Raw genomic sequence first — 24,645 nt, forward strand, 5'->3', positions numbered from 1 at the left:
AAATCTGTGGCGTGTAAAGTTTAACTGCTGTAGATAAAAACAAGTCACTTTTATACCTGTAGACTCTACATCTCTACGAATTTTGGCGCCAAATTTTAACTAGGCCTTCAGATAATGCACTACCAAAATATATAAAATTAAACATAGTTAAATAGTCAATATAGTTGAAATTTCAATTATCTCGTGTTTGAAGAAGAACCTTCGATGAATGCAAATTACTGGAACCCTCCCTTTAAAATTTTCCAAAAATTTTTGGACAATTTTTAACACAGGATAACTGAAATTTCTATTTCAGGACTGACTAAGTCACTTATTATTTTTCACCTCAATCCAAATAACAAATAACCCTCTATTTGCAAATAAGAAATAATAAATAAATGATTTCTGTCAAATGACGTTTATTTGAATAAATAATTTAGTTGTTATTTGTAATTAAAATCACACTATTATATATTATTTAAATAAAATTTTTGGCCATCTCTGCTAGCAGGACTAGTGTACATAAAACTTCGTCCAGAGGTTTGTCCCGCAATGACGAAATCCTTCTCTCTATCGTTCAATTATTAGGCGATAACAAGGGGCATAGAAAATCGTCGGCATCAGGATTTGTTGCAAAAGCCACCTAGTTTATTTGATATTTAAAGTAACAGAGAGAACTTATCGTTCGCCAAATAAACGTATGCATTTTGTTGTCTTCGCGTCCTGGATCGATCCTTACACGACTCCCGGCATATTAAGAAGCCGACAGTATCGGTGTGCCGTATTCGAGGAAGTTCGTGTCTCGCGCAAGCCGCAGGAGCTCTCGGCCACATCGATACCTCGGCGACGAAGGAGAGAAAATCGAGGGAGCTTCTAAGCCTTATTATACTTATCCCTCTATTCTCTGTATCCGTGAAGGTTTCGAAGATCCACGAAGGATACGGAATACAAGCCAGCCAGTGTATTGGATTAAGCGAGCGATAAGAAGGGGGTGGGGGTGGTTTGTTATATAGGTGCAGTGTCCAAAGCTCTTGGAAAGGATACAGCATGAATAGAATGCGCCGGGAATGTACATGCGAACGATTCTATAAGTGAAGCGGTACATCGAGATGCCCGGTGCTTTTCAATTCTTACTTTCACACTCGCAGAATTCATTGGCGCCCTTGGGGAGCCGACGGGAATTTCCCTGAAAAATCTCCCTCTAACGTCGCCCTCTGTCCGCACTTAGGGAAGAGGTAGTGGGGAAAAAAGGAGGGACCACTGGTTACCATTAAACTTCGTTTTTGACATCGTAACCGACGACATATCACGTTAAAGAAAATACCAGCGCGTTCCCACCATGCACAGTACACCGCAAAACTGCATTACCTTCTCCCACTCTATCTTCCTACAATCTCATCACTGTTTCAAAATACAATTTTTCCCGCGCACGGCAAGCTCGCAAACGCTTTTTCGCAAACGGGATGGGGAACGAGCACGCGAAAGCATGGTTCAGTGCTTGGTAAACATTGACATGATGCGACTCGAGGTGGAAGTATTATTTGAATTTAGTAGGTATAGTGTTTATTATTTATCTAATACAGGGAAGGATAATTGTTGAAGTAAAAGGACGCATAAAAGCACAGTTGTGAAACTGCTGTTACCTAACTTCGAAGTATTCTATTCCGATGGACGACTACGTTGCAACTAGATTGCCCAGAATAGGTAATTCTAGAATTACTAATGCGTTACTAATGGAATCTTCGCGTTACTTCCTTTTGAATTTATATTCTACTTCACGCAAAAGACACGAATGTATTCGTGATATTAAACTACCTTAATCTAATTTCATTAGGTAAAGAGACTTTCGTGTTTGTTTGAAGAGAGGCATTCCAAGTGGCTCTTAACATGATGACACAACTTGAGATACTTGAGTGATAGTCCTGGTAAATGTGTAAGCATTCCAGGTACTATTTTAAGCTGAGCAACTTCTATATGAAATGTTTTTTAAATAGGAACACATTTCAAACGATACCTGGGTTAATGCATGAGAGAAGCACAGTTCATGGGGAATAAGTGGAATAGCACTGTACGTGGTCAGACGTTCTTCCAGCAGTCGTTGAAACTGTATCTCCAAATAACTTATCATACTTTTGTTATTTTAAAATTTGCTTCGAGTGAGTATAATTCAGATTAACAAGAGCTTCAGTGATAGTTACTTGAGCAAAATTATATCTATCATATCAATGCGTTCTGCGCAAACCTTTCGATACATTGTTAGTGGAATACCCTATAATATACGCACGTACCTACGTCATGTATATCACTTGTGATGCTTCTCTCATTAATCTCATATACCAGATTTTGTCGTCATCATTTGATGAACACTATCCGATTATACTAAGCCCTTCGGCACAATAGGCTCTACAACAGAATCTCGATTAGCTGAACTAATTAATAGATTCGATATTCGAGTGATCACTTTTTTCCAGATAATCCAACGACTACACTTTAATACGAATGGTTACCACATATATATTGTCTCCCATTTAAAGTACCATTTCCAACTTCCAATTGCCCCCCAACTTTTTTGGTCGAACGGCTACAAAATAACCATAAATTCGCTGAATAGAAATTTTCTACGATGTACAATCAGTATTGCCAATTAATAAGGAATCACTTACTTTCAATACAACGAAGCTGAAACTGTCATCCATGGATACTAGTGCACTAGCATTGCGTGACAAACTTTCATTCCACCATTATAGAATGTTAAGTACTTAACTCACCGTTCCACGGAACATTCTATCTCGTTGAAAGTAAGCCTCATTTTATCCTGCAAGCTCTAAACAAACGTCTGTCCCTGCTTGTTTTAGGTGGCATGGGTACGTGTCGATACACAAACCATCTTGTCTATCCACCATAATGTCATCACGCAGAATCCACGGATCTCGTTGTCGTACAATGACCATCGTACGTGGTACCTTCACATAAAGGCGGTTGAAGAGGTGGATCGTGGATGGTACATGTGTCAGGTGAACACAGATCCGATGAGGTTTAGGCAGGGTTTCCTGCAGGTCGTTGGTAAGCCCAAAATGAATATTGCATTTTCGCGTTGCGCGTGTCTCGACTGAATTCTCGAGAGGTTCCCATCGATGAAGTTCTGAATTTCAGCCGACCCATTCCCGGTGAACTTAAAGATAGCAACTTAAAATAAAGGGACAAGCGTTATTTTTTTTTTGTAAATATGACGAAGCAGGATGGCATTGACGTGGCTCGGTCCTGTCACTGGGGACCGTGGCAACCGATGAATTACCGGTATTACTTTTGCCTCTAGTTCGTTACAGTCGCGATATCCAATTAACCACAGATTTAAGCCTCGCCCGTGTGGTTAAGCGAATTCTCATCAAGGACAGTTTACCGATAATATCTTCTACCTAAATAGCGATTCGATAACGCGGAATCTAATTAATCCCGTGCCACGAGTCCCGAGGCTTTCAAATAATTATTTTATAAAGCGCCAGAGCATTCGATCGAGCTACACCTGCGAATATTAATATAAAAGTCGCGCAGTCGATAAAGGATACGCTAATCGCGATAATAAGTAATTGAACGATTATAATTCACATCTGCCCAGGTAAAATTTGAATAACAGGCAGCGAGGGTGGACGAATGTTTTGGGAACCGTAATCTCTTTTATGGGAGGACGTGTATCAGGGACAGCTGTGTTAAGTTAACATCGATCTGCTCGCGGCCGGGTTATAATTCACGAACTTCATCGCTTTATGGAACGACGGGGAAGGTAATCTATTCAATTTTCGAATTTCTTCCTTCCCGCAGTGCCACCCTCCATTAACACGAAAGAAACCAGCACAGACATGGTCGTCCGCGAGGGGTCAAACGTGACGCTGACGTGCAAAGCTTCCGGATATCCGGAACCGTACGTTATGTGGCGCAGAGAGGATGGAACGGGTATACACTATAATAGCGAGAGCGGTGAGTTTTGACCAATAAATACTTCGTTTCTTTCATTCGAGATCGAGATCATTAATGGCCACTTTACGGTGACTATGTTGGATTCGAGTGCTCGTTAGGGGCCGTCCTTAAATTAAGTAAGGGTAATTTTTACGAATTCTTAATCCCTCCCTTCCTCAATATAAGAATTCGCCAGATTTGATATTCCAACCCCCTGCTTACGTAATATTTTTTCAGGTTAATTTTTTCAGTTATTAAAATTCTTTTAAAGGTTTATATAATTCGTTTAACTTGGTTTCGGGAAATTTAAGCTAAAACTACTTTTCTGGAAATATAATGATAGAATTTGTATTTATTTAAAACTAGGTTAAACAATATTACGTAAGACGCTACCTGACTCTCTCCTCTTTGTAAGAAAACGTAAGAAATTCACGACCCCCTCTCCTCCCCCCAAAAAAGCCTTACGTTATTTAAGAATGACCCCTTAGCTGATAGCGTGACAGAACAAGTGTGAGTCGGTAATACTAACTTTAGTAGCGATTCCTAGGTGTGTTTGTTTAGATTATTGTGGCGAAAGAGATTGTGGAGCTTAAGGTATTTGGAAAACCTGGATTGTCTTCTCTTTGGGTATTGTAAAATATAATTTTCTTAATGATTGGAAAATCAGTAACAGTTTGTCGGAAAGGAGTGAGAAAAAGGGGATCGAACGCTCGATAGATTTATCAGAAATGTAGAAAATATGTTTTCTGAAAATTTAAAAAGTTCTATGTGCGAATGTGTTTTAGAAATTTTTGTATGAACTGTATTCATGGTGATTATCTGTAAATTGGGTGGTCAATAATTAGTAGGGGATTATTGGGCAGTAATTGAGAGACTATAACGATAGAAATATTGAATGCTTAACAATTTTGTAAATATCGTGTAACGCGACTCGAAAATATCAATTATACTGCTCGACACTATTTTCTGCCGAATATATGATTATGTATACATTAATTGCAACGTAAATGCCCAAGAAAAGGCATACCCAATCTTTTTAAAAATCCTGCAAGAAGTAAATGAGAGAGAGGAAACGATTTGAATACACGAAATTTACAAACAACTTTAGGAAACTTATAACGACAGTTAATTTGTTGCAACACATTTTTTTGACGATAAAGTTCGTCGCTTTGAATAGTCGCTTGTTTCCTAATTCTTACATTTGAAACAATACGCAATCTTCTTTTAATTAGTAATTAATAATTTAAAACAATGCCATCTGTGTATCACACGATACACTATTTATTTTACACGAATTTCGTTTAACTATTGGCCCAAAAAATAGTGTCCAGCAGTATATATTGTCTTCCTCGAAGAACATGCAACTATAGTACAGGCTGCCTCGAAGTTTGGTAATTGGTTCTTATATCAACGTAATCCATAAATTATTACCCTGCTTGGAATGCTGGGTATATGTTGAAGAACGTGTTCGACGTATCATGCTTTGGGAGTTTCAGTCAGGGGAACGTTTACGCTCCAGACAGCAATTGAAATTTGTGCTGTGTCGGGCAAACAGGCTATTCCAGAATATCACTAACTAAATTAGTTCCAGGAATTGCGATTTCGAGATCTGCCGTTAATATATCAATAAAGGTAGGACATAGAACTACCAATTGAATGCCGATGGCTACGCGATAGCAATCCTCATTAGGGAGCGAACACAAGTAGACTTTTCGATTAATGTAAATTCTTTGTTTACGCAAGACTCATAACTCCAAGAGCAGTCCACAAGAAAGGAAGAACCAGATTATCCCAGACGTTATTCTAAATTCTTAACTTGGCTAAAATTCCTTCATCAGTTTCCTCCGATTAATCAATGCTGCTACCTGCTTTAATAGCATCGATAATATTATAATAGCAGCTTTTCGATATTATCAACCAAAGGGTCAGGTTTAAATACGCACACGTAATCCACAAGCATTGGAGCTGTATTAAATAAATTCTCATCACTAAAAAACAGAAATCCTACCGTGGCAATTTAATATTCACGTCGTAATTAACAATTCTATTTAAAAATCCAAGCTATCGGGAATCCTAAATAATCACGCAAATGAAAATTAATATCCCGAAACGCGATGCTCCTCTGATTAAAATTCAGTCGATTTCGAAACGTTTTATCCACGGGTTGATTCTTGTATCCTGCGTTCGGGAAAGTGGATACGTTCCGACGTAATATAAAGAATTTTTGTAAGCGTTCTCCGCAGAGCAAACGTTTCATCATCCACCGTCGCGAATATAATCGATCTTCTCGAAGGCTTCTGCTTATCGTGGCGCGCCTCTAAAAATAGGAGTGCAGCTTCGGGACACGACCCTCCCAGGGGGTGATCGTCCCGATCGATGCTAATTACTTTCTTAATTACTAATTATGGAGAGGGTGAGAAGTGCGACACCCTCGTCCGTCGCCGTTCCACACGGACACGCGCAGGCGGACAGACACACGTTTAACGGTGGAAAGATGTACAGGAAAGCGGGGACGTCAGACAGTCTGTCGGTTTCAAAGGATTTTCTCAATATCGGATAAAGGCCGGATTTAATTTCTGCTCTAATTTAAATTTTCATTGCCCTCGAGGCATACTCGGGCTCAGACGCTCAGAGGGAGCTTTCGAAGCTTGCGTCTCCTCCTAACTCTCCCGTATAAACTGTCACTGATAAATATGTATGCATCGAATCGTTTCGACGCGGGGAAAAATACTCTGCTACATTATAATATATTACCGTCTATCCCCAGACAGTCGAAGGGGGGTAAAAGTGATTACAAGTGACTGAAAGCGGGAAACTTTCTGCCGTGCCCGTTTTATTGGAAAAAAGCTGGAGCTTGTTGCGTTAAAATTGAACGCGTAATCGACAGAAAGGAAACTTCTGAATATAGGGGGGAATTGTATTATTTGGGCTAAAAGCAAAGCAAAATTGGGGATTTTTTTTTTAAGAAACTAGCGATTTGATTCATCTGAAATTCGGACCATATTTTGACGCATCTTTGAGGAGGCGATAATTTTTTTTTTATGAATTTTTAATAACAAATGTAAGAGTTATACATGATCGACCAACACGCCGCGGAAAATTCGTCGTCCGCTGGTGTGCATGATATTTATCTTCCTGGTAATCTTAAACAGAAAAATGAAACGGCGTTTCACTGTGTACATATGTAGCAATAATTTGATGGGCCAGAAAAAAATACAAAAATTTTTTGAGGACTGTGGAGAGTTTTCAAATTGAAAGGTCTGAAACTTTAACTTTTGCTATACAATTTGGCGCCAGTTGTCTTATGTAATTAAAGAAGTATATAACTTATCGGTATCCTGGTTCATCAAAGTATAAAGTAATGTTTGTTGGACGTACAGGCCGAACTTGAAGGTAATCGGTTCAGTGGTTACAGAAATATCGTGCACCCCCGCGGACATCGGCGACTTGATGGTCGATCATGCATAACTCCTATATTTACTATTAAAATTTAATAAAAAAAAAACTACAACTTCTTCAAAGATGCATAAAAACATAGTCTAAATTTCAGATTATTCGAATCGCTAGTTTCTTTAAAAAAAAATATCTAAAACTTCGCTGTGTTTTTAGCCCGAAGAATAGGATTCCCCCTTAAATCGAAAGGTACATGGGGGCATATTTCCACTAAATTCAGCCGTATTGACATTTATTCCTCACGGCTTTCCCACCCGCAGTGATTTTCCAAATTATCAAGCTCGCTGATGCATTGTCGCGACCCAAAGTTCCCTTAAAAAAGCGGGGGTAATTTTGTCGTCGTCAAAGGAATCTGACACATCCATTCGAAGGATAAATGTGCGCAATGTGTCGAGCCTAGGCTGGCATTAATGAAAAGGCCAATGAATTCGCGGGGCCCGTTGAGCCATCAATAGCCAATTAGGAGAGGGCACCGTTCGACGAGCGTAATATCGAAGGTATCCGTGGACACATCTGCTATTATATGAGGGACACGTCATTCGATGGAAGCGTCAGATTATCGGCGTAATTGGACGAAATATTACGGCGGTGAATATGGTACACACTCGTAACGGCCGCATCACTAGCTGAGGTGTTGCCCTCTGGGGCCCGGGGGATGGTCTAACGCCATCACTCGCCGTCTGCTAGCCTCTAGACACCCTTCGCCCACGAGGAAAGTATGGCCTGCTGTCAGTTTCCCCAGCTCCCTGATCGTCCCTGTACTCCACCTACGGTTCAAGCTGCTCGACCACTCGGGAAAACCGAGCGGAGCTTTACTCACGAGGGGAGGATGCGATCGCTTTTTGGATCGAACCGTGAAGCTTCCGACGCGACGCAGAATTTATAAGTCTGCCCGAATGTTCAATCCGTTTGCAAAGTTTCCTTGGTCATCGCGTAACGTCACTTTGTTGCAAATTTGTTTAGTAAAGAATGCGTTGTTATTGTACAAATTGAAAGGTAAGGGGACATTTTGATGGAATAATTACATACTCAAGTCTAATGGACTGAGATCGAGCTTCTCTGGACTAAACTTTATTTATTGAACTTTTTAAATGTTTCGTTACACGATTTAAGGATTTAATTGGCGTTTATTATGGGCACGCAACTATTGCTTTCATATTTGGGGAATGTAGGCATATTGGTGTTTGGAAATTTGTGAATTATGTGGTGAAAGGCTCGTTGTTGTGTTGGGAAAGCCGAACGGGTATATTCGATTTGCTGTTTCGTTAATTTTGGATAGCCCGGTGATGATCACTGTTAAATTTGAATACTACGAGCGGCCAGTGGAAGTTGTGAGTAAATTTTCAGTAGGTTTTTAGTAGCTTGATAAGATCGGTCTGCTCCATCAGTTTAAGTATTTTCAAGAAATTCGATCCTACCGAGTAATTCGAAAGGAATATTTGCTTTACCAAATACGTTCCGCCAATGTAAATATGTGTGTTCAGTGATGCGGTACACGTTGGACTACACTTGCTGAATTTTATATTATTTATTTAACGACGAATCACGAAGAAGCGCGGTCCATAATTAAAATTATTATTTCTGGGCTTCTCGATGACAGTAGCGAGTGGTTATAGGAATAGAAATATTCTGTACGTGATGATAATCTGGCTAAAAATTGAAGAGAAGCTAGAACTGGAGCTACAAATTCGGAAGAAATTGGAAGTATGGAAACAGTGTAAAAGTTTTCTACAATACTGTACGAGTGTTCGCATGGAAGCTCCTTTAACACTGTCCTTTTGCTTCCGCCATTCCGCGGGCACCGAAGAATACTCTGGAGAGTCGAAAAAGGAAATCGAATTTTGTAAAACTCTCGCGTGTCTGAGGGTGTTTTTAAGGAATGTGATCAAGACACCTGTGGGCAAGAGGAAGATTTAGTTCCCGGGTCTGGGTTAGGACTTACATCGACTAGAAAGCCGATAGCAGACTAAAAAGCACGAGGAAGAAGAACCCGGGAACAAAAGGGGCAAAAGAATCCCGAAGTGAAGGAATGGCACCAAAGAGGCGATAACAAATCACGTCTGTGCTCTAGAGAAAAGTCACTAGGTGCTCCTAACTCGTACTAAAACTAATTGCAACCTTAACATTTCACTGTTTAACCACAATTAAATTTCAGTACCACAGAATACTTACCAAAAAGAATTCAAATTCACTTTTCACAGTTATCTGCAAATAACAAACAATAAATAATCAACCCTCCGTTCACTGCACCCCAGCGTCAATTTGAGTTGCCATTTTCGCATGTTTGAATCTTTTAACTCTTGAGTGATAATTGTACATTCGCAATACTCATCCAACCTTTCCCTAGAAACGTAAATTTTGATATGCTGAAATTTTTAGTTGAAAAAAAATTACAGAAAAACAACGACTTTTTGTTAAAATTCACGAAACCGTTAAATTGTAATATTAACCTCTACAAATTTGCAGAAATACTGGCAAAGAATGAAAAATTGCCTGGAGTGCGATACACCCCGTGTGACCAGGAAGGGTAAATTCTGAAATAATCGTTATAATACACGATATTACACATTCCCCAAAATTGCAACTAGTACCTAATTGACGAGATTCGAGTCCCCGTGCGACGAACACCGACAAAAACATTGTAAAACAAACCTTTCGACGATAGCCGAGGGATGCGACGAAATTTTTCAATACCGTTCCCCTCGAGAAATAGAATATCCCGGCAGGGGAGCATTTATTTTACACAGTTCTCGGATTTTTTTCGCGAGAATTCACTTGTTTCGCGGACCACGAGGACTGGGGCGGAAAAATCGGTACCTACGGGGCAAATTCCTGTCCCGACCGGGGCAACGAAAGAGGGAAGAGGTCACGACGCGGATATCGATATAGACGGCACGGAAAAATCGAATCTACGTTGTACTCGCTTTACGCGAAACCCCAGCATCATACGACGAGGGGAAACTCGCGTCCAAACTGCACCGACGTCGATCCTCATAGCGAAGAGACGAGCTTATCTTGTTGCCGTTTGAGGCCCCTTTGTAGCTTCGACGGCACAGGCGAAGTCAGTGTTCCACGCAAGATCAATATTGTCTGGCAAATTTCGCGTCTAAAGGTAGGAAGGAATAGATTCCAACTTCTCTCGGTACGTTTCCCTCGTTTTCCCTTTACCCCTATACACATCCATCCCTCGCTTTGTCTTCCTGCAATTCACTGTACCTCAATGTACCAGGAATTTCGATTTTTCCCTCCAATAATCGTCTACCCACCCCAACCGCCACGTTTCATCGACTCCGTGAAGAATTCCGCGTAGGTACTGTCTTAAGGAAACCACAGAAACTCCTTCGATCACCCAATACTTCGCATATAAGCAGGGCCCGAAATGAATGTTGCCGCTCTTTGTATTTAATTACAAATAATTATCTTCGAATATAATTTTTGACAGTGAGCGAAATTGTTTTGTAGGTAATCGTTGAACAACAAAAGCCTTTTACGGGCGATCGACGAACGTTCGCCGCCTGGGCCCCTGCCAGTGGGCCCCATCAAGGCCCCATCTTCAAAAAAAAAAAGGATAATTTTATCCAAACACTGTAACTTCTTTTTCTGTACTACTAAACTCAGCCTGTTTTTACTAAACTACCTTTTCACTTTCCCGAAAAATGGGCCCCTCGAAGCGTTTACCGTCCGGGCCTTTTTCCTTAAATCGTGTTATAAGTGTTCCATCTGAAAACAATGAATCGCAATGAACAAACGCCGCGCGTGAATTTCTGCATCCGACAGCGAACAGAGTGGTTCGAACAACTACGAGCCAGCGCAAACGGATTCCATCTGTCCACTTGAACGCACGCTAAAACATTAGCCGCAATGATCGTGGCTGGAGGATTTCGCCGGAGAATGAATGTAGCCGGGTTATCTGGCGGTAATAACGCGAAAAAGGGCACTTAAGGGTACGGGGGAAAGTGGATGGGGATGAAATATCGACGTCCAACGCCGCCGCTTATGGGGCGGAATACATCACGTACTAATTCCCAAATAGGTGGGCCCCCCCCCCTCTCCGTCCTCCTGCCTTTCGTCTTCGAGTAAGCTGTCTGCTTATTTTTACGACGTTAAGGAGCACGCGGGAGGAATGTTATGCAAAGCGCGCGGCGCATCGACGTGAATGGCCGCTAATTTATTCCGCGGTTCTTTTCACGGTGCACCACCCCCTTATCGTGGCCGCTTAACATTTAAACGGGCTAATGGACTTTGAAAGACACTGCGTTATCGTGCGGCGAGCGTCCCGGCATTATGAAAATTCCACGGCATTTCTTGCCGCGACAAGTTGAAACGAACCTTATTTAACGCTAATGCGAGCCGGCGCATTCAATGGGGGGGGGGAGAGGGCTGAGGGGATCCTTCCCGCGAACGGTGGGCAACGATGCGCTTTAATGCTCATCGGATGGTCGCGTAAAGATGCGAGGGCGGACGCATCGCGATGTATTAAAAAGCATCTGCCCTCTGTTCCTGGAATCTTGCTGCGTAAAGCGCGCCTCGAAACGGCGAGTCGCGGACAACATTTAACCCCTGGCAATCGGGGAAAATCGCGGCCCGGTATGGAGGTGGAATAACAATGGGGAATTGTTGGGAAATAATAATTGCCACCGGCTCGTTCTTTATTCGACGCAACCGCGGCGTGCGCCGGCAGGAATCTCATCCAGCCGTGGCGCATTGAGGTTTCCCATTAGGCCGAAAGTTTTAAAGGTTCCCGCTAAACCGGTAAGCGGGTAGCTCCTGCACAAGACCTGCGGGACTACTTGATTAAAATCCTGGGAAAGTGCTACCCGCCGCTGGAATCTCTCGCCACTACTAGGCATTGTTTATGGAACAATGGATAGGTTCGGCGCCCGGCACGCCGTGGCCACCAGCGATTCGCACCATCTTCTTACGGCCCACCGTCGCCCACCGCGACAGCAACTTTCAGCCGGTTCACGACCTATGTCCCCGCGATATCTCGTCGGGCGATAAGACTCCCCAGGTAGCGTGATAAATTTGTACAGCTGAGGGGGTGGATTTGCCCTGGTAACCGGCGTTGAATATAAATATCACGGGTATCGATCAATTCGGTGCCCTCCAGTTCTCTTCGAGCCAAGTAGTGCCTTCTAGTGGAGCGGCAATTCAGTGGGCAGACGTTAGCCTCGGAGATGATAATGACGATGACTGTAAGTTCAGAGAGTTTGGAACTTTGTAGGGTTATTGTGGGAAAGGTGCCGCACCTTACGTAAAAGTGTCACCGTATCTAAATTTAGCAGTGGAAACTTTTTCCAAGGATACATATTATTAGCTGAACATCTTGAGGAAAATCGAAGTTTTAATATTTATCAACGTTTAAAAATTAAAACCATAAACGTCCCTGTTATACTTTTGTGGGGTTTTGAAGTGTCCAAGCTATTCGAATTTTTAGATTATGCAACACTTCGTTTGCTATCCTTTCATCCTTCTGGATTGCTGAATGGAATGTTGTCTTCTAAAGGGGGTACTTGCGTAGAGTTACTTTCATTCTGAGTTTATACTTTGTTTGCGAAGATTTAAACTGTATGGTGGAATTTAATTTTCATGGATATAAGCTTCTTTTCATTGCTCCGTTCTGTCGCAGCTGTGTTTTATCCGCGTTATCAAGTATTGGTTTCTTTGGAGTTTCCAAAAGAATTAGTGTTCCACGTTTTGCCTCTGCTATTCAAGCAGGTCGTATAGAACAGAGTTCCTAAGGCAGTTCCTTTATCACATGCCAGTAGACGAATAATCGGGCTCAGTTAATCGAGCTTCTATTGTATAGCGAAATCGATAAAGCATCAGTCCGCCAGCTCCGCCTATACTGCTATACGCCGCCCTATAATAATGTTAAAGGTGAGTGTTCGATGCAACTCACAGCAATAAATAATATCTTTCAAAGTACTCGAATGCGTTGTATCAATTTTCCACTCTGTTCGCCATATTCCTGACTTCAGGTCAGAGTTGTGCATTAACTAAATAAAATATTATTTAAATAACGGATCAAATAAAAGTTACTTTCACTTTAGGTTATTCGACGAATTTATTGATTAGCCACAACATCTGGCAACATTGTGAGTAATTTTTCAACATATAAATCTCATTTGTTTTTAAAAGAGGGAGGGATAAAATTATTACAAATAAGACAGAAATTATAGAGAATATCATCAGAGTATAGCAGAATATTCGAAAACCGCAGGAAGTAGCCACAGAATGCCTAAATGTATTTAATTTGCATTCTTAAATACGTATACTAGTATTAAAAAATAACATTATAACATTAAAAACCAGACATCTATTTTATCCCGTCGCTGAAACTTACAAAATGTAAAACCATTTTGTTTGAGTATAATAATTTGGCCACCCACTGTAATAATCCTTCAAGAAATTGCACGCAAAAATCAGAAGGTTTACAAGAAGTATAATTACTAAACTCCCCATCAATATTATAAATTAAATCCAGCCCTGTTCTTCATCTAAGGCCCCTGCATCACTGGGTCGAATAAAGTGAAACCAACAACTACTTAGCTCCATTATTTTTACAATGTTCATGAACCTGCATAATGAGGTGATCGCGATCAGCCACAAGTGCGCCCCCATTGCATTGGGAAATAAAATACAAGAGCAACAGCAGCTAGAAAACGAAAAGTCCAAGGATCGCCTGAAACATTTCATTTCGTCCTGAACGAAGAACAACGAGCGTGATGCATTGAGCAGTATCATCTGACTCGAAGAATCCCCAGCTCTTACAGCGTGCCATTACCTCTGCGTTGCCATTGAAGAATTGCAGCAACGCTCTCGTGATACAATACCCTCTTACCTTTATCGAGACGAACGTTGATTCGGCTCTCCATCACTCCAGGCCCAATCACTCGGAACGGGTACATAGTACTCAAACTTATTACAACGCGCCTCCATTTCTATCAGCCCACGGGGGCAAGGAATGAACAGTGCTTTCTCGCGCAGGAATATGCGTGTCGGAGCAGCCGCAGTCTTTTATTACTGCATCCTTATTGGAAACGCATAGAAACGATCATCCAGTTTTACGTCCCGCGGTACACCGTGCCTGTGCATCCCCGGCGGCCATGTTGTTACCGCGGGTAAATTGGGTTTTATTATATTCCACGGTGTTATATTCTTTTTACACCGACCCACGCCGCCGCGCTCCTTTTTTCTACAATTGTTTCTCCCCCTCGGCTTCGTTGCCGGAGGTTTATTAAAACTTATCGATACGGGACAAGCAGAAGGGTGGTCTGCATTTCGTTTCGCTCGGAGGCTCGTTTCGCGGTTCAGGTGCATAATTTATTACAACCGATGACCGACCGCGGCTGCGAAATACGCTGAAAGTTGCTGGAAAATGTGGAGCACACCGGAGTTTTGCAAGTTTGCGCAACTGCGCGGAAAATGATAAATCGCTTAACGTAATTTAATTAGACGGTGTTGCGCCCCGCGGAAATGGAAGCGGTTATTGTACGATGGAATAAATAATTACTTTTCTATGACAGATATTAATGAGCCTTGTGGATATAGATATATCGGGGCGCCGAATTCTGGCCGCTGCTGGGCATTGTTCGGGTTACTTTATGGAAATTCACCTGCTCGGCCGCTCAATTATAAAGTGTTTGTAAGAAGTATCATCAAAGTGAAATTAAGTTCCGGACAGAATCTGTCGGTGGCGCTGCTTCGCGCATTCTCGGTTTCTCACATTTTCCTACAAATTTGTAAAAAAAAACAGGTTTAATTAAATGTCCCTTTTATGAAGGGGAAGCGAAACTTTTGTTAGCAGCAGCGCCGGCAGATTTGCGTCGAGGATTCGTAATACAGATGCGCCTCACAAGGGAAGATCCCGAGCCCGAAAATTCAAAAAATTCTGAAACTTTGTGAATATGTGGGGGATTTCCTCCTGATTACAACGCAATTTTTGTTTGCTGCCCAAATTCAAATGCTCCCCAATTTTTTAGTTAATAATAATATCTCATGAAAATTTTAAATAATATAGTTAAAAGATATATCTTTTAGTAGAAAAACGTTGTGTATGATTTTCACTTATACTTTTCCCAAAAAAAAATCCTGAACTTGTATGCTTTTTCCGGACCTCTAGGTAACCCCTTAAGCCAATAAGCCTTAATAATAAAAATATTTACATGTAAATTATTAACCATTTCATAGTGGCCGTGGGGTTTTAGTGGGTAAAAATCCCACACTAGCCTGGTGCCCCCGGGGGATTCCCTTCTGGAGGTGGTGGGGTGCCTTTTGAAGATTTCCCCACGTTAAAAAAAAATAATAATTTATACATTTCTTTTATAAACCATTTCTTTACATTTTTTTATCGTAGGGAAATCTTCAAAAGGCACCCCGACGCCTCCATATTTACTTATTTTCGGTCATAGATACATCGTGCTAAGGCTCATCAAAATCGATGTCTACCACACCCTATCTCCCGCTTGTTAGTTTGAAACAACCGACCTAAATCTTGATACCGTGTTACTGCGTTAATTCAGTCACAGTTAACGTTCTGGACGCCGAGGAAGTTAGACCTAAACGTATTTTAAAGCAACAGAAACGAACAGTGGGAAGAGCTGAGCGGATTATCTGGAAATTTACATTGAAAAATTAGGTACCATCGAAGTAGATCTTTTTAAATTTTTTCCCATCATAATTCTTTACTCGAGGAACTTAAATAGCCCCGCAAATTGTGTTACGCCCGAGTCTGCAAGGTTTCGCTGTAAAAAAATATTCAAGCAGCAGCGTTTCGTTCAGTTAATAACAAAAGGTAAATTGACGAGCTTAAGTAGTAGTGTTGAAAATGGCGGGCGTCTGTTCCAGCGGAAAATATCTCTCCCCTCCCCACCCCCTCCCCATTCACGAAATTACATCTGCACGTGACGGACGTTTCTAGAAGCATAAATAATTCGATTGTCCGTTCGAGTCTCTAACGTCACGATGCTTTATTTATGTTCCAGTGAACGTCGTGGATGGCGAAGTGCTGCATATTGTGAAGATAAGCCGACTGCACATGGGTGCATATTTGTGCATCGCTTCGAACGATGTCCCCCCATCGGTTAGCCAACGTATATCGCTCCGCGTGCAATGTGAGTGCCTAAAAATACAGTTGTTTGCTCTTTTACGCCCAGACTGTCCGAGTGCTCCGCAGACACGACAATCCAAAAATATATCGAAATCTGGACGCGTGCTCTCATAATTAGATACTATCGCATTAAGGGTCGCACAAACTCTATAAATAATCGCCTTCGTCGCATTCCACAAACCACATAGTACCTTCCATCTCCCGCTAATCATAATAACACACGAGAATCTCGAAATTTGACATCGCTTTCTGCAAATACCTAGAACGATGGTGTGATACCTAGAATTATCTTTGCACTTGATACTATACCACTTGCAACGTGGTTGAAGGAAGAATTAATATATCTTATATGTAGGTATTTCGGGCGGAAAAAATAGGATAAAAGCTCTCTGTGATAATTGAATGGAACCATGGAGAACCATGGAGATAGCAAGTGAAGAAGGGAAGATAGAGGGAGGAGAGTAATGGGGTGCATTCCAAGCGTAGCCCAATAAAGAGTGGTTGTTCGTCCAAGCACGATGCATTAGGTCGGGTTCCAACGTTTCATTTAGCCACCGATTTACGAGCGGCCACTTGACCTAGATATGCTCGATGTACCTGGGTACGTTCATCCCGACCATCACGTCCAACCACCAGTTTCAGGGTGCGAAACGCGTTTCCGCTCCGTCCTTTCTGACACATTAGTCTCCGTTCTACCACCACGCGTGCAGCTGCGAGTGTTAACGATTGTCCACCAGAATTTGGATTACACTCCTTTCGAATGGCGATCTCGTTGGACAGTGGCAATCTGCTAACCGTCAAGATAATTCTAATTAATTCATTCTCGAGTGATTCGCGTTCCACTGTGTTTTTCCGTTTTTGTTGTCTGGCACACGATTTTTTGTGGTTATTGAATTTTACTGTACATACATGGTTTTTCTAAGAAATATTAATTTGACGATTATCATTAAATTCATTGAGATTGCAATGAACGAGGTAGGTGCAGATTTTTGTAGTTGGACTGTTGGATTGTTTGATACTGGGACCATAAATTTTGCAGTATTCAGTGTCGAAAGTTTTAGAAGAATGCTCAATTGTTGTCGAGTTGCTCTGCTAACGTTGGATATGTCAGAATTTATTTTATACACCTCTGAGAATATACTGTAAATTAATACCGTAAATTAATGTTTTGTTTAATTCTAGACTTATGACAAACGGAACAATAACACGTCCACCGTTATTGTTTCAGGTCCCATTGTTATATAATAATATTCGTTAATGAAGAATAAAGTGCATCGTGCATTGAGCAAAATACGCTTTCGGTGTAAAAATAGATTTTCTCAAAGAATTTAACGAAGTCAGAAATAATGTGAATCTGAAAATGCAATTGTACCGCGATTAATTAAGTTAAAAAGTTAGTGCTAATATTTTATTCAACTCTTGTTGAAAGAGGAATCAGTTGATAATTCATTTGTAGAATTGAACTAAAGTATTAAGCAGAAATTATTATTAATATCATCTCATTCGTGATAACTTGCATTTCATTACACTAAGCAATAATTCCGCATATCCTTTCACACAATGCCCAGATTCATGTCCAAGTGTAAAATTATTTTATCTCGAGAAAGCTTCCTTTGGCGGATTTATTTATTTATCTCTACTAATCAGAAAAACTAAAAAAACACTTTTCTTAATCCTTCGAAAACCCATTAACAACTTCACTCACATAATACCAATTGTACATACTTAATTCGTATAGTACCTGTATACCAATTTCATAATACTTGAAGAATCAATACTTCCTTGCCGCAGCCAGTAGAATATGCCTGTCAAGTACAGACCAGGAATTCTTCGTAAAGAACGCAACTTTATAAAACGAAGCTGATGTGATGCGCACACAGACACAAAAAGAAAGCACTGGGAACACTTTCTATATTAAAATTTCTTTATACACAGTGAAAAGCCCTCGAATTGTCAGAACTAGAAATCGTTTCACCATCCAGCACGGTTAATTTCTCGATCCACGTTAAACAACCCCTTTTCACTCAACTTACCGTGCGGTATGGGCTGTCTAGGTTTTGAAAACTTTTTTTCCAACACCCCGCAGAGTGGACGAGGGGCGTTATCCACCGTGATATCGTCTCAAGCGTACACAGCGGCAGTAAATCGTGATTTACGTTGGTACGTAAAAGACGGGACTATGACATGATATTGCGGCCCCCGGAATATCTATATCGATCGCGTGAAAGCTCGGTGCACGCCGTTGCTACACGGATAATAACTGGAAACTTCAAGAGGGGATGTTTTCGCTCTAAGAGAGTCTTGCATTCTCTAAGTCGGAGGCCGTCGGAGTTTCAAGTGTATGGAAACTTTATCGAGTCCGCGGAAGAATGAGGGGAAATTAAAGGATATAAAGGCGTGTCCATGGAGCGCCGTAAAGGGAGAGGAGTTGAATAAAAGGAGGACATCCTGGGGGTAATTTTTGCTCCCGAGGTTATGCGAAAATAACCGTCCATCTTTTAACTGGAACCTCTAATGGATGCTCGGCTCGGGGAGAAGAATTATTTACGGCTCGTGGCTCGCGAGCTTAGGGAAAAAGGGGAACACGTGGAATCTTGGTTATCTGGACTAGTTGAATAGGGAAATTTTCTGATAATGTTAATAATAATAATTATTTATTGCACAGTAGTCATTACGAAAGTAACAAGAAGACAAAAAAACAAATATATATATATGTATAAGAAAACATAAAGGAGAAAAATTACACCTAACCAATTACTGTCACCTTAAGCTATTTTACTTAAAATAACGAATAAATAAACGATGTAACGTCATACACAAAAAGAATTATGTAATTCAACCTATAATCTATACTACAGATTATATACTATAGTTTATTTATTCGTTATTTTAAGTAAAATAGCTTAAGGTGACAGTAATTGGGTCCTTTACCCTATAATCGTGAAAGTATACGTGAACTCTGGAATATTTAATACCATTAATTATAACTTAGATAAATTAGATTGTTGATATTTTTAGTATTTCTTAAATTTCGTATTTAGAAATTGCATAGACGCTTCCGTAGGTACTTCTGCTGTCATATAATTCGTTTTTTCACTTTATAAAGGATCAAGAAAGGAAGGAATTAAAAGTTCTGAGAATAACAGAGAAGCTGTCCAATTTCTACCATAAACACAGTTGAAGGCACTTTCTCTTTGAAAGCTTCAGTTACTTTTTAACAAATAATATTATAATGTTTTTACATTGCGATTTTCAAGTGACTAGAGATCAAACACGCCGCATTAAAGTGTCGAATATTTTTCTCCATTTAAATTAATGTAAATGTGCGAATCTCGACCAATTTACTGACAGTTCTGAGTAAAGGCTAAAAAACCGCTGAATGGTGTAAGGTTCTTTTCAGGCGCCGCGACCTTAATCTATTCAACACTTTCGCTGTATACACCTTCAACTTACAGGAATTAATTACGCGATTAGGGAAAGCGATCGTGCCGCGAAAACTGGTAAATAATGCTTTCTGAAAGATGCCGCGAACAATGCTTCGGTTTTGTGAACGTTCGTGTGAATGCGTTGCACCCGCGGTTAGGATGATTAATGTATCTTTTATATTCATGTAAGCAAAGCAACGTCTGCTTTTGCGTGAACTTTTCATTTGGTATCACCGACAATATGACGTTTGGATAAAATGCTGATGATATAAGCAAAAAAAGGGGGATATAGTAGGTACATTGAATCAGAGTTGGGTGTTAACTAAATAAAAAATTATTTATATAACGGATCATATAAAGGTTACTTTAACTTAATTTAATTTTTTTATTCGTCCAACGTGTCAACTTCAGCATCGAATCAATTTTTCAACACTAACTGTAATTTTATTCGACACATGACGAATAACTTCTTTAACTTTTATTCGTTATTCGAAATTGTATTTAAGTAAACATTTTGCCCATATCTGCATTCAATCGCTTGATTAATATTGTGGATACATGCGGAGTATAATCCCTCTGGCTAGAGTTAACATTTCTGGTTAGTGTTGATATTTCTGAAATCTTTCTGTGGAAAATATTTTTCTCTCATATAATGCTACAGAATTTGACCTGTAATTCTGTCACACATTCTGCTGAAAAATCAAATACCTAGTGTATTTAGAAAGTTAAAAAAGGGACGAAGACATTTTGAGAACATGTTTGGTTAAACCTAAGTAGACCAGAATTAATCAAAATCGATCCTAACTTTAGAAAATTTCAATTTACGTAAATTACAATTTTCACATGTAAAATTTACGAAAAAAAGTTACGTTTGTTCGAGTTAAATATTACTTCGAGCGAGTCTAGAGGAATGCCACTTTCCGATTTTACTGAATCAGTGGGAATTCTTTGCGATTCTCGCAGGAGGGCACAAACATCGCACGAAACGGTTCGTCGTGATAACAGAGCGGTACCCGTTTCTCCGATAATGGAATGTTCGAATGACAGAGCGTAGGCGTAATGGAGCACTTGGATAATGGAGGTTCATCGTTAATCACGTCATGTTCGTCCTTTTTCTGTTGCAGTCCCCCCTATGCTTTCGATACCGAACCAGCTGGAGGGGGCGTATATTGGGCAAGATGTCACGTTAGAATGCCACACCGAAGCTTATCCCACCTCGATCAATTATTGGACGACCGAGCGCGGCGACATGATCGTCCCCGGTAATTTTAAGCTTCATAAAATTAGACTCGCTCGATTATCACAGCTTTACGTGCATACTAAAGCAACGGTTTCCTCAAATACACACTGGTGGGCAAATGAGAGCTCAGAATTCATGTGTTTTGTGCGTGTAAGGGGGAAACTTCAATATCAGAGTTTATGTCACGTTGACACCACCGATTTATTCTGGAAAATTCCTTTAGCTTATAAAATACACGTAGACCGTCGAATAGGGCGGAGCGGAAAATTTAAATTCGAATTTTCAGTTGGCCTGGGTGCGGGATAGTTGTCTTTTGATTAACCAAATACAACTGTAAAAAAAATTTGGAAAAATATTCATGTCTGCAGGTTCCTTTTTCTCCTAAAAATGATTATATGATTATTTAGGAGAAAAAGGAACCTGCAGACATGAATATTTTTCCAAAATTTTTTACAGTTGTGTTTGCTTATCAAACGACAACTATCCCGCACCCAGACCAACTGAAAGTTCAACTTTAAATTATCGCCTATATAGTATCTTTTACTAAAACATACTTAATATCATTCTTATTTATATCTCTTAGTAATGGCAATACTCTGCCAGTAGTTTCGTATTCCTGCTCTCGTTTAATCACAGATCACGATACCCAATTTAATTTCAAATCGTGAGGAATGTTGTTTTATTTGCCTAGGCAATTACCATACAATTGCAGGTGAGAAGTACGAGGCGGTGTGTTCCGACAATGGCTACAACAAGTACATGATGCTGAAGATTCGAAATGTTGGGCCGAAGGACTTCGGCTCGTACAAATGTCTGGCGCAGAATTCCCTAGGTGGGACGGACGGTGTCATCAAATTAGACGGTAAGCTTTTCATTACACGATACCGTTTCGAATTACAAATCCCATGGAATACTGCTGAACAGTTTTTTTTAGCAAACGATAAAGGGAAAGCGACATCTTAAGTCCACAGAAAATAAATTCCGTTCTTTTATATTTTAATTGGTAGACCCAAATCTACGGAGCTACTAAAGTGGTGAACCATTTTCTTTCTTTTTCTCAGTACGTTGCATAGTTTCCCTGTTCACATTACTAGCTTAAACATTGTGGCAGAAATAGAAAACGTTTTGGCTGGTGCATTCTTCATGCGATGAATCCTTACATTCAGTACACTGCACCCATTTTTCATTTGATTTACTTGTGCTGTGCTATAGGATTCCATGCAAACAAGACAATATTATTAATCTTCTTTATCACTGCTCTATTCTGTCGTGGCACAACAAACTCCGACTGCCGATGTTACAATCGCCCCCGACCAGGTTTTTGAACTTAAATTATAAATTTTTATTAACGACACGCTTAAAAGTGATAAGTAACGATCAGTATTACTTTCAAAATGGCCAGATTAAATATTAAAAAATAGAGAAAACACGTACTTGCAAAGGGAGTATTTATATCACAATTTTAAATCAGCAAGGAAAAGTTGCTTCAGGGTATCGAAAAGTTATTTTCTTCACTATGCATGTCTATTGTGTATCTATACTGCTAGGATATGGATGCGTGTATTCGAAATGTCATTCTTCATCATATATCCAAAATTTGTGTTAATATCTATCATATGCTTTGAGATATTTAACGCGTTACAATCGCCCCCGGTCTACCCTACAAAATTATCGATACTATGCGATCATAAATCTGAATGCAAACGTCCAGTAGTATGATCTTCTGATTCAGTAATTTCCGCGATGACGAGTCCATTTTCGGATAATTTAATATCGCTGTCGATGAAGCGCATCAATCAAATTACAGAAATGCGAGATTCCTTTCCCTTTCTCTTCGCACAGTATCGAAACACAACTGAATATTGCACACTTAACGTCGATGTGCTCCGCAAAATGTAAACGTTGCGAGCATGCCCAGGCCGGTGAAAGTAGAGAGATTAAAAGTGTACAGGAAAGTTGTGACATTGGGAATAATTGGAGTGAGCCTGTCTGTATTTACGCCCTAATGACAACGTAATTGATTCCCGATGGACTTTTACGCGGAGACTCTTAACAGTCGATAGGCATCGATCGATGGACGGGCTGAAACTGCCTCCCCAGCTCAGCGTTGTTCGTAATTGGCGATTAAATTTACGAAGGATATATGTATCCCCGGAGAGTACACCTTTCCACCTCCCTGGACGAATAAATTGGCTGAAATTAAAAGTTTAATAAGATGTATCGCTCGGCCGATCGCTGCGGGACGAGTGCAGGGGAAGTTCAGCCTTGAATTTCTTGAATTCACCGATATATTTCGTGAACACCGTTGTGCATTGAGACGCAATACATTTTCTTGTACGGTTACGTTCAGAAACTTCTCCAATTTATGGCCTAAGATGCACGTGATTCCAACTTTGGGTATTACAAATTCCAACCGACACATGTCGTGGCTTAAAGAGTTCAATTAATGTTAACCGTTTCCTTATACTGGAACTACAGATTTCATGCTCACTTCGAATTCGAGAAATATAAGTTTATCGATGTGGTAAATACATAGGTAATAAGTAATTTATTAATTCACGAAGCAATAATAGTTACCAGATAAATTCAAATAGATAGATTTCTCCGCTACCCTCTTTCTCCCTTAAGAAACTCTCAAATTAAACACTTGTTCGCACACGGAGAAGGACATATCGATGGCTCACTGCGCAACTATTGTATGTTCACATTTTGTGAAATTGTGGAATTGTGTATTTCTTGTATTATACTACACTCTTGACATACAATGTATGTAATATGGAACACCCGATTTCAAAAGCTAGTCAATAGCAGGGGAGTTTGTTTTGTTTAATAAAACTGATATGAGGGGACGTAGGAATTAATGCATATCTAATCATATGTACATAGTTTGATATGTCATGAATGTTCCCTGAAAATTTAAGACTGAAATTCGCAAAAATTTCGAAGGTATAGAAAACTTTTGTTTAACATATTTTTTTATGCAATCAATAAATTGGAGGATATTATATAAAATCGACTTTGTGAGCTATTAAATAATTATTTAAATGTTCAAGGACCAAGGGGTACCTTTTCCCGTTATCCGATCAGGCCCAAACTTTACACAGATTTTTTGTTATTATTTGGAACTATTCTGGGGGTGCCGCGAAGAAAATCATGAAAACAAATTTCACTAAGAATAAATAAGAGCCACCCTAATGGAACACGCACGCAATATAGACTATGAACTCACCCGATATGTTCCATATTACGTACACACATGTTCCGATAAGAAATTACGAATTACACTAAGTAAAAAGAAAAAACTTTATTGGTAAACTATTTTTGGATCATCAAAGACAGACATATTTAATGCTAAATCATTTGTTCCATACTCCATGTTCCATGTTAAGCCATCGATATTTCCCCTGCAATTTCTTCCAACTTCACAAGCTTCGGCACCTCGCTCCGAACAACCGCACTCCACATTACACGCTCCAGTATAC

At 40.1% G+C, this 24,645-nt stretch overlaps 1 protein-coding gene across 4 annotated transcripts in view; it reads left to right on the top strand.

Moving 5' to 3' along the window:
• Nucleotides 1-24,645, top strand: part of LOC143376530 (neurotrimin) — a 266,194-nt gene that overhangs the window by 229,735 nt on the left and 11,814 nt on the right. For 3 of the 4 annotated variants that reach the window (XM_076827003.1, XM_076827006.1, XM_076827002.1), the window contains 5 exons: nt 2,835-3,042; nt 3,799-3,954; nt 16,374-16,502; nt 21,048-21,185; nt 21,855-22,025. In XM_076827003.1, the coding sequence (XP_076683118.1) occupies nt 2,835-3,042; nt 3,799-3,954; nt 16,374-16,502; nt 21,048-21,185; nt 21,855-22,025 (802 nt within the window). The remainder of the gene's footprint in view (nt 1-2,834; nt 3,043-3,798; nt 3,955-16,373; nt 16,503-21,047; nt 21,186-21,854; nt 22,026-24,645) is intronic. The other variant, XM_076827005.1, reaches the window with a different exon arrangement.

This window comes from Andrena cerasifolii, chromosome 14 (assembly GCF_050908995.1).
Source record: "Andrena cerasifolii isolate SP2316 chromosome 14, iyAndCera1_principal, whole genome shotgun sequence".
Lineage (NCBI taxonomy): Eukaryota > Metazoa > Arthropoda > Insecta > Hymenoptera > Andrenidae > Andrena > Andrena cerasifolii.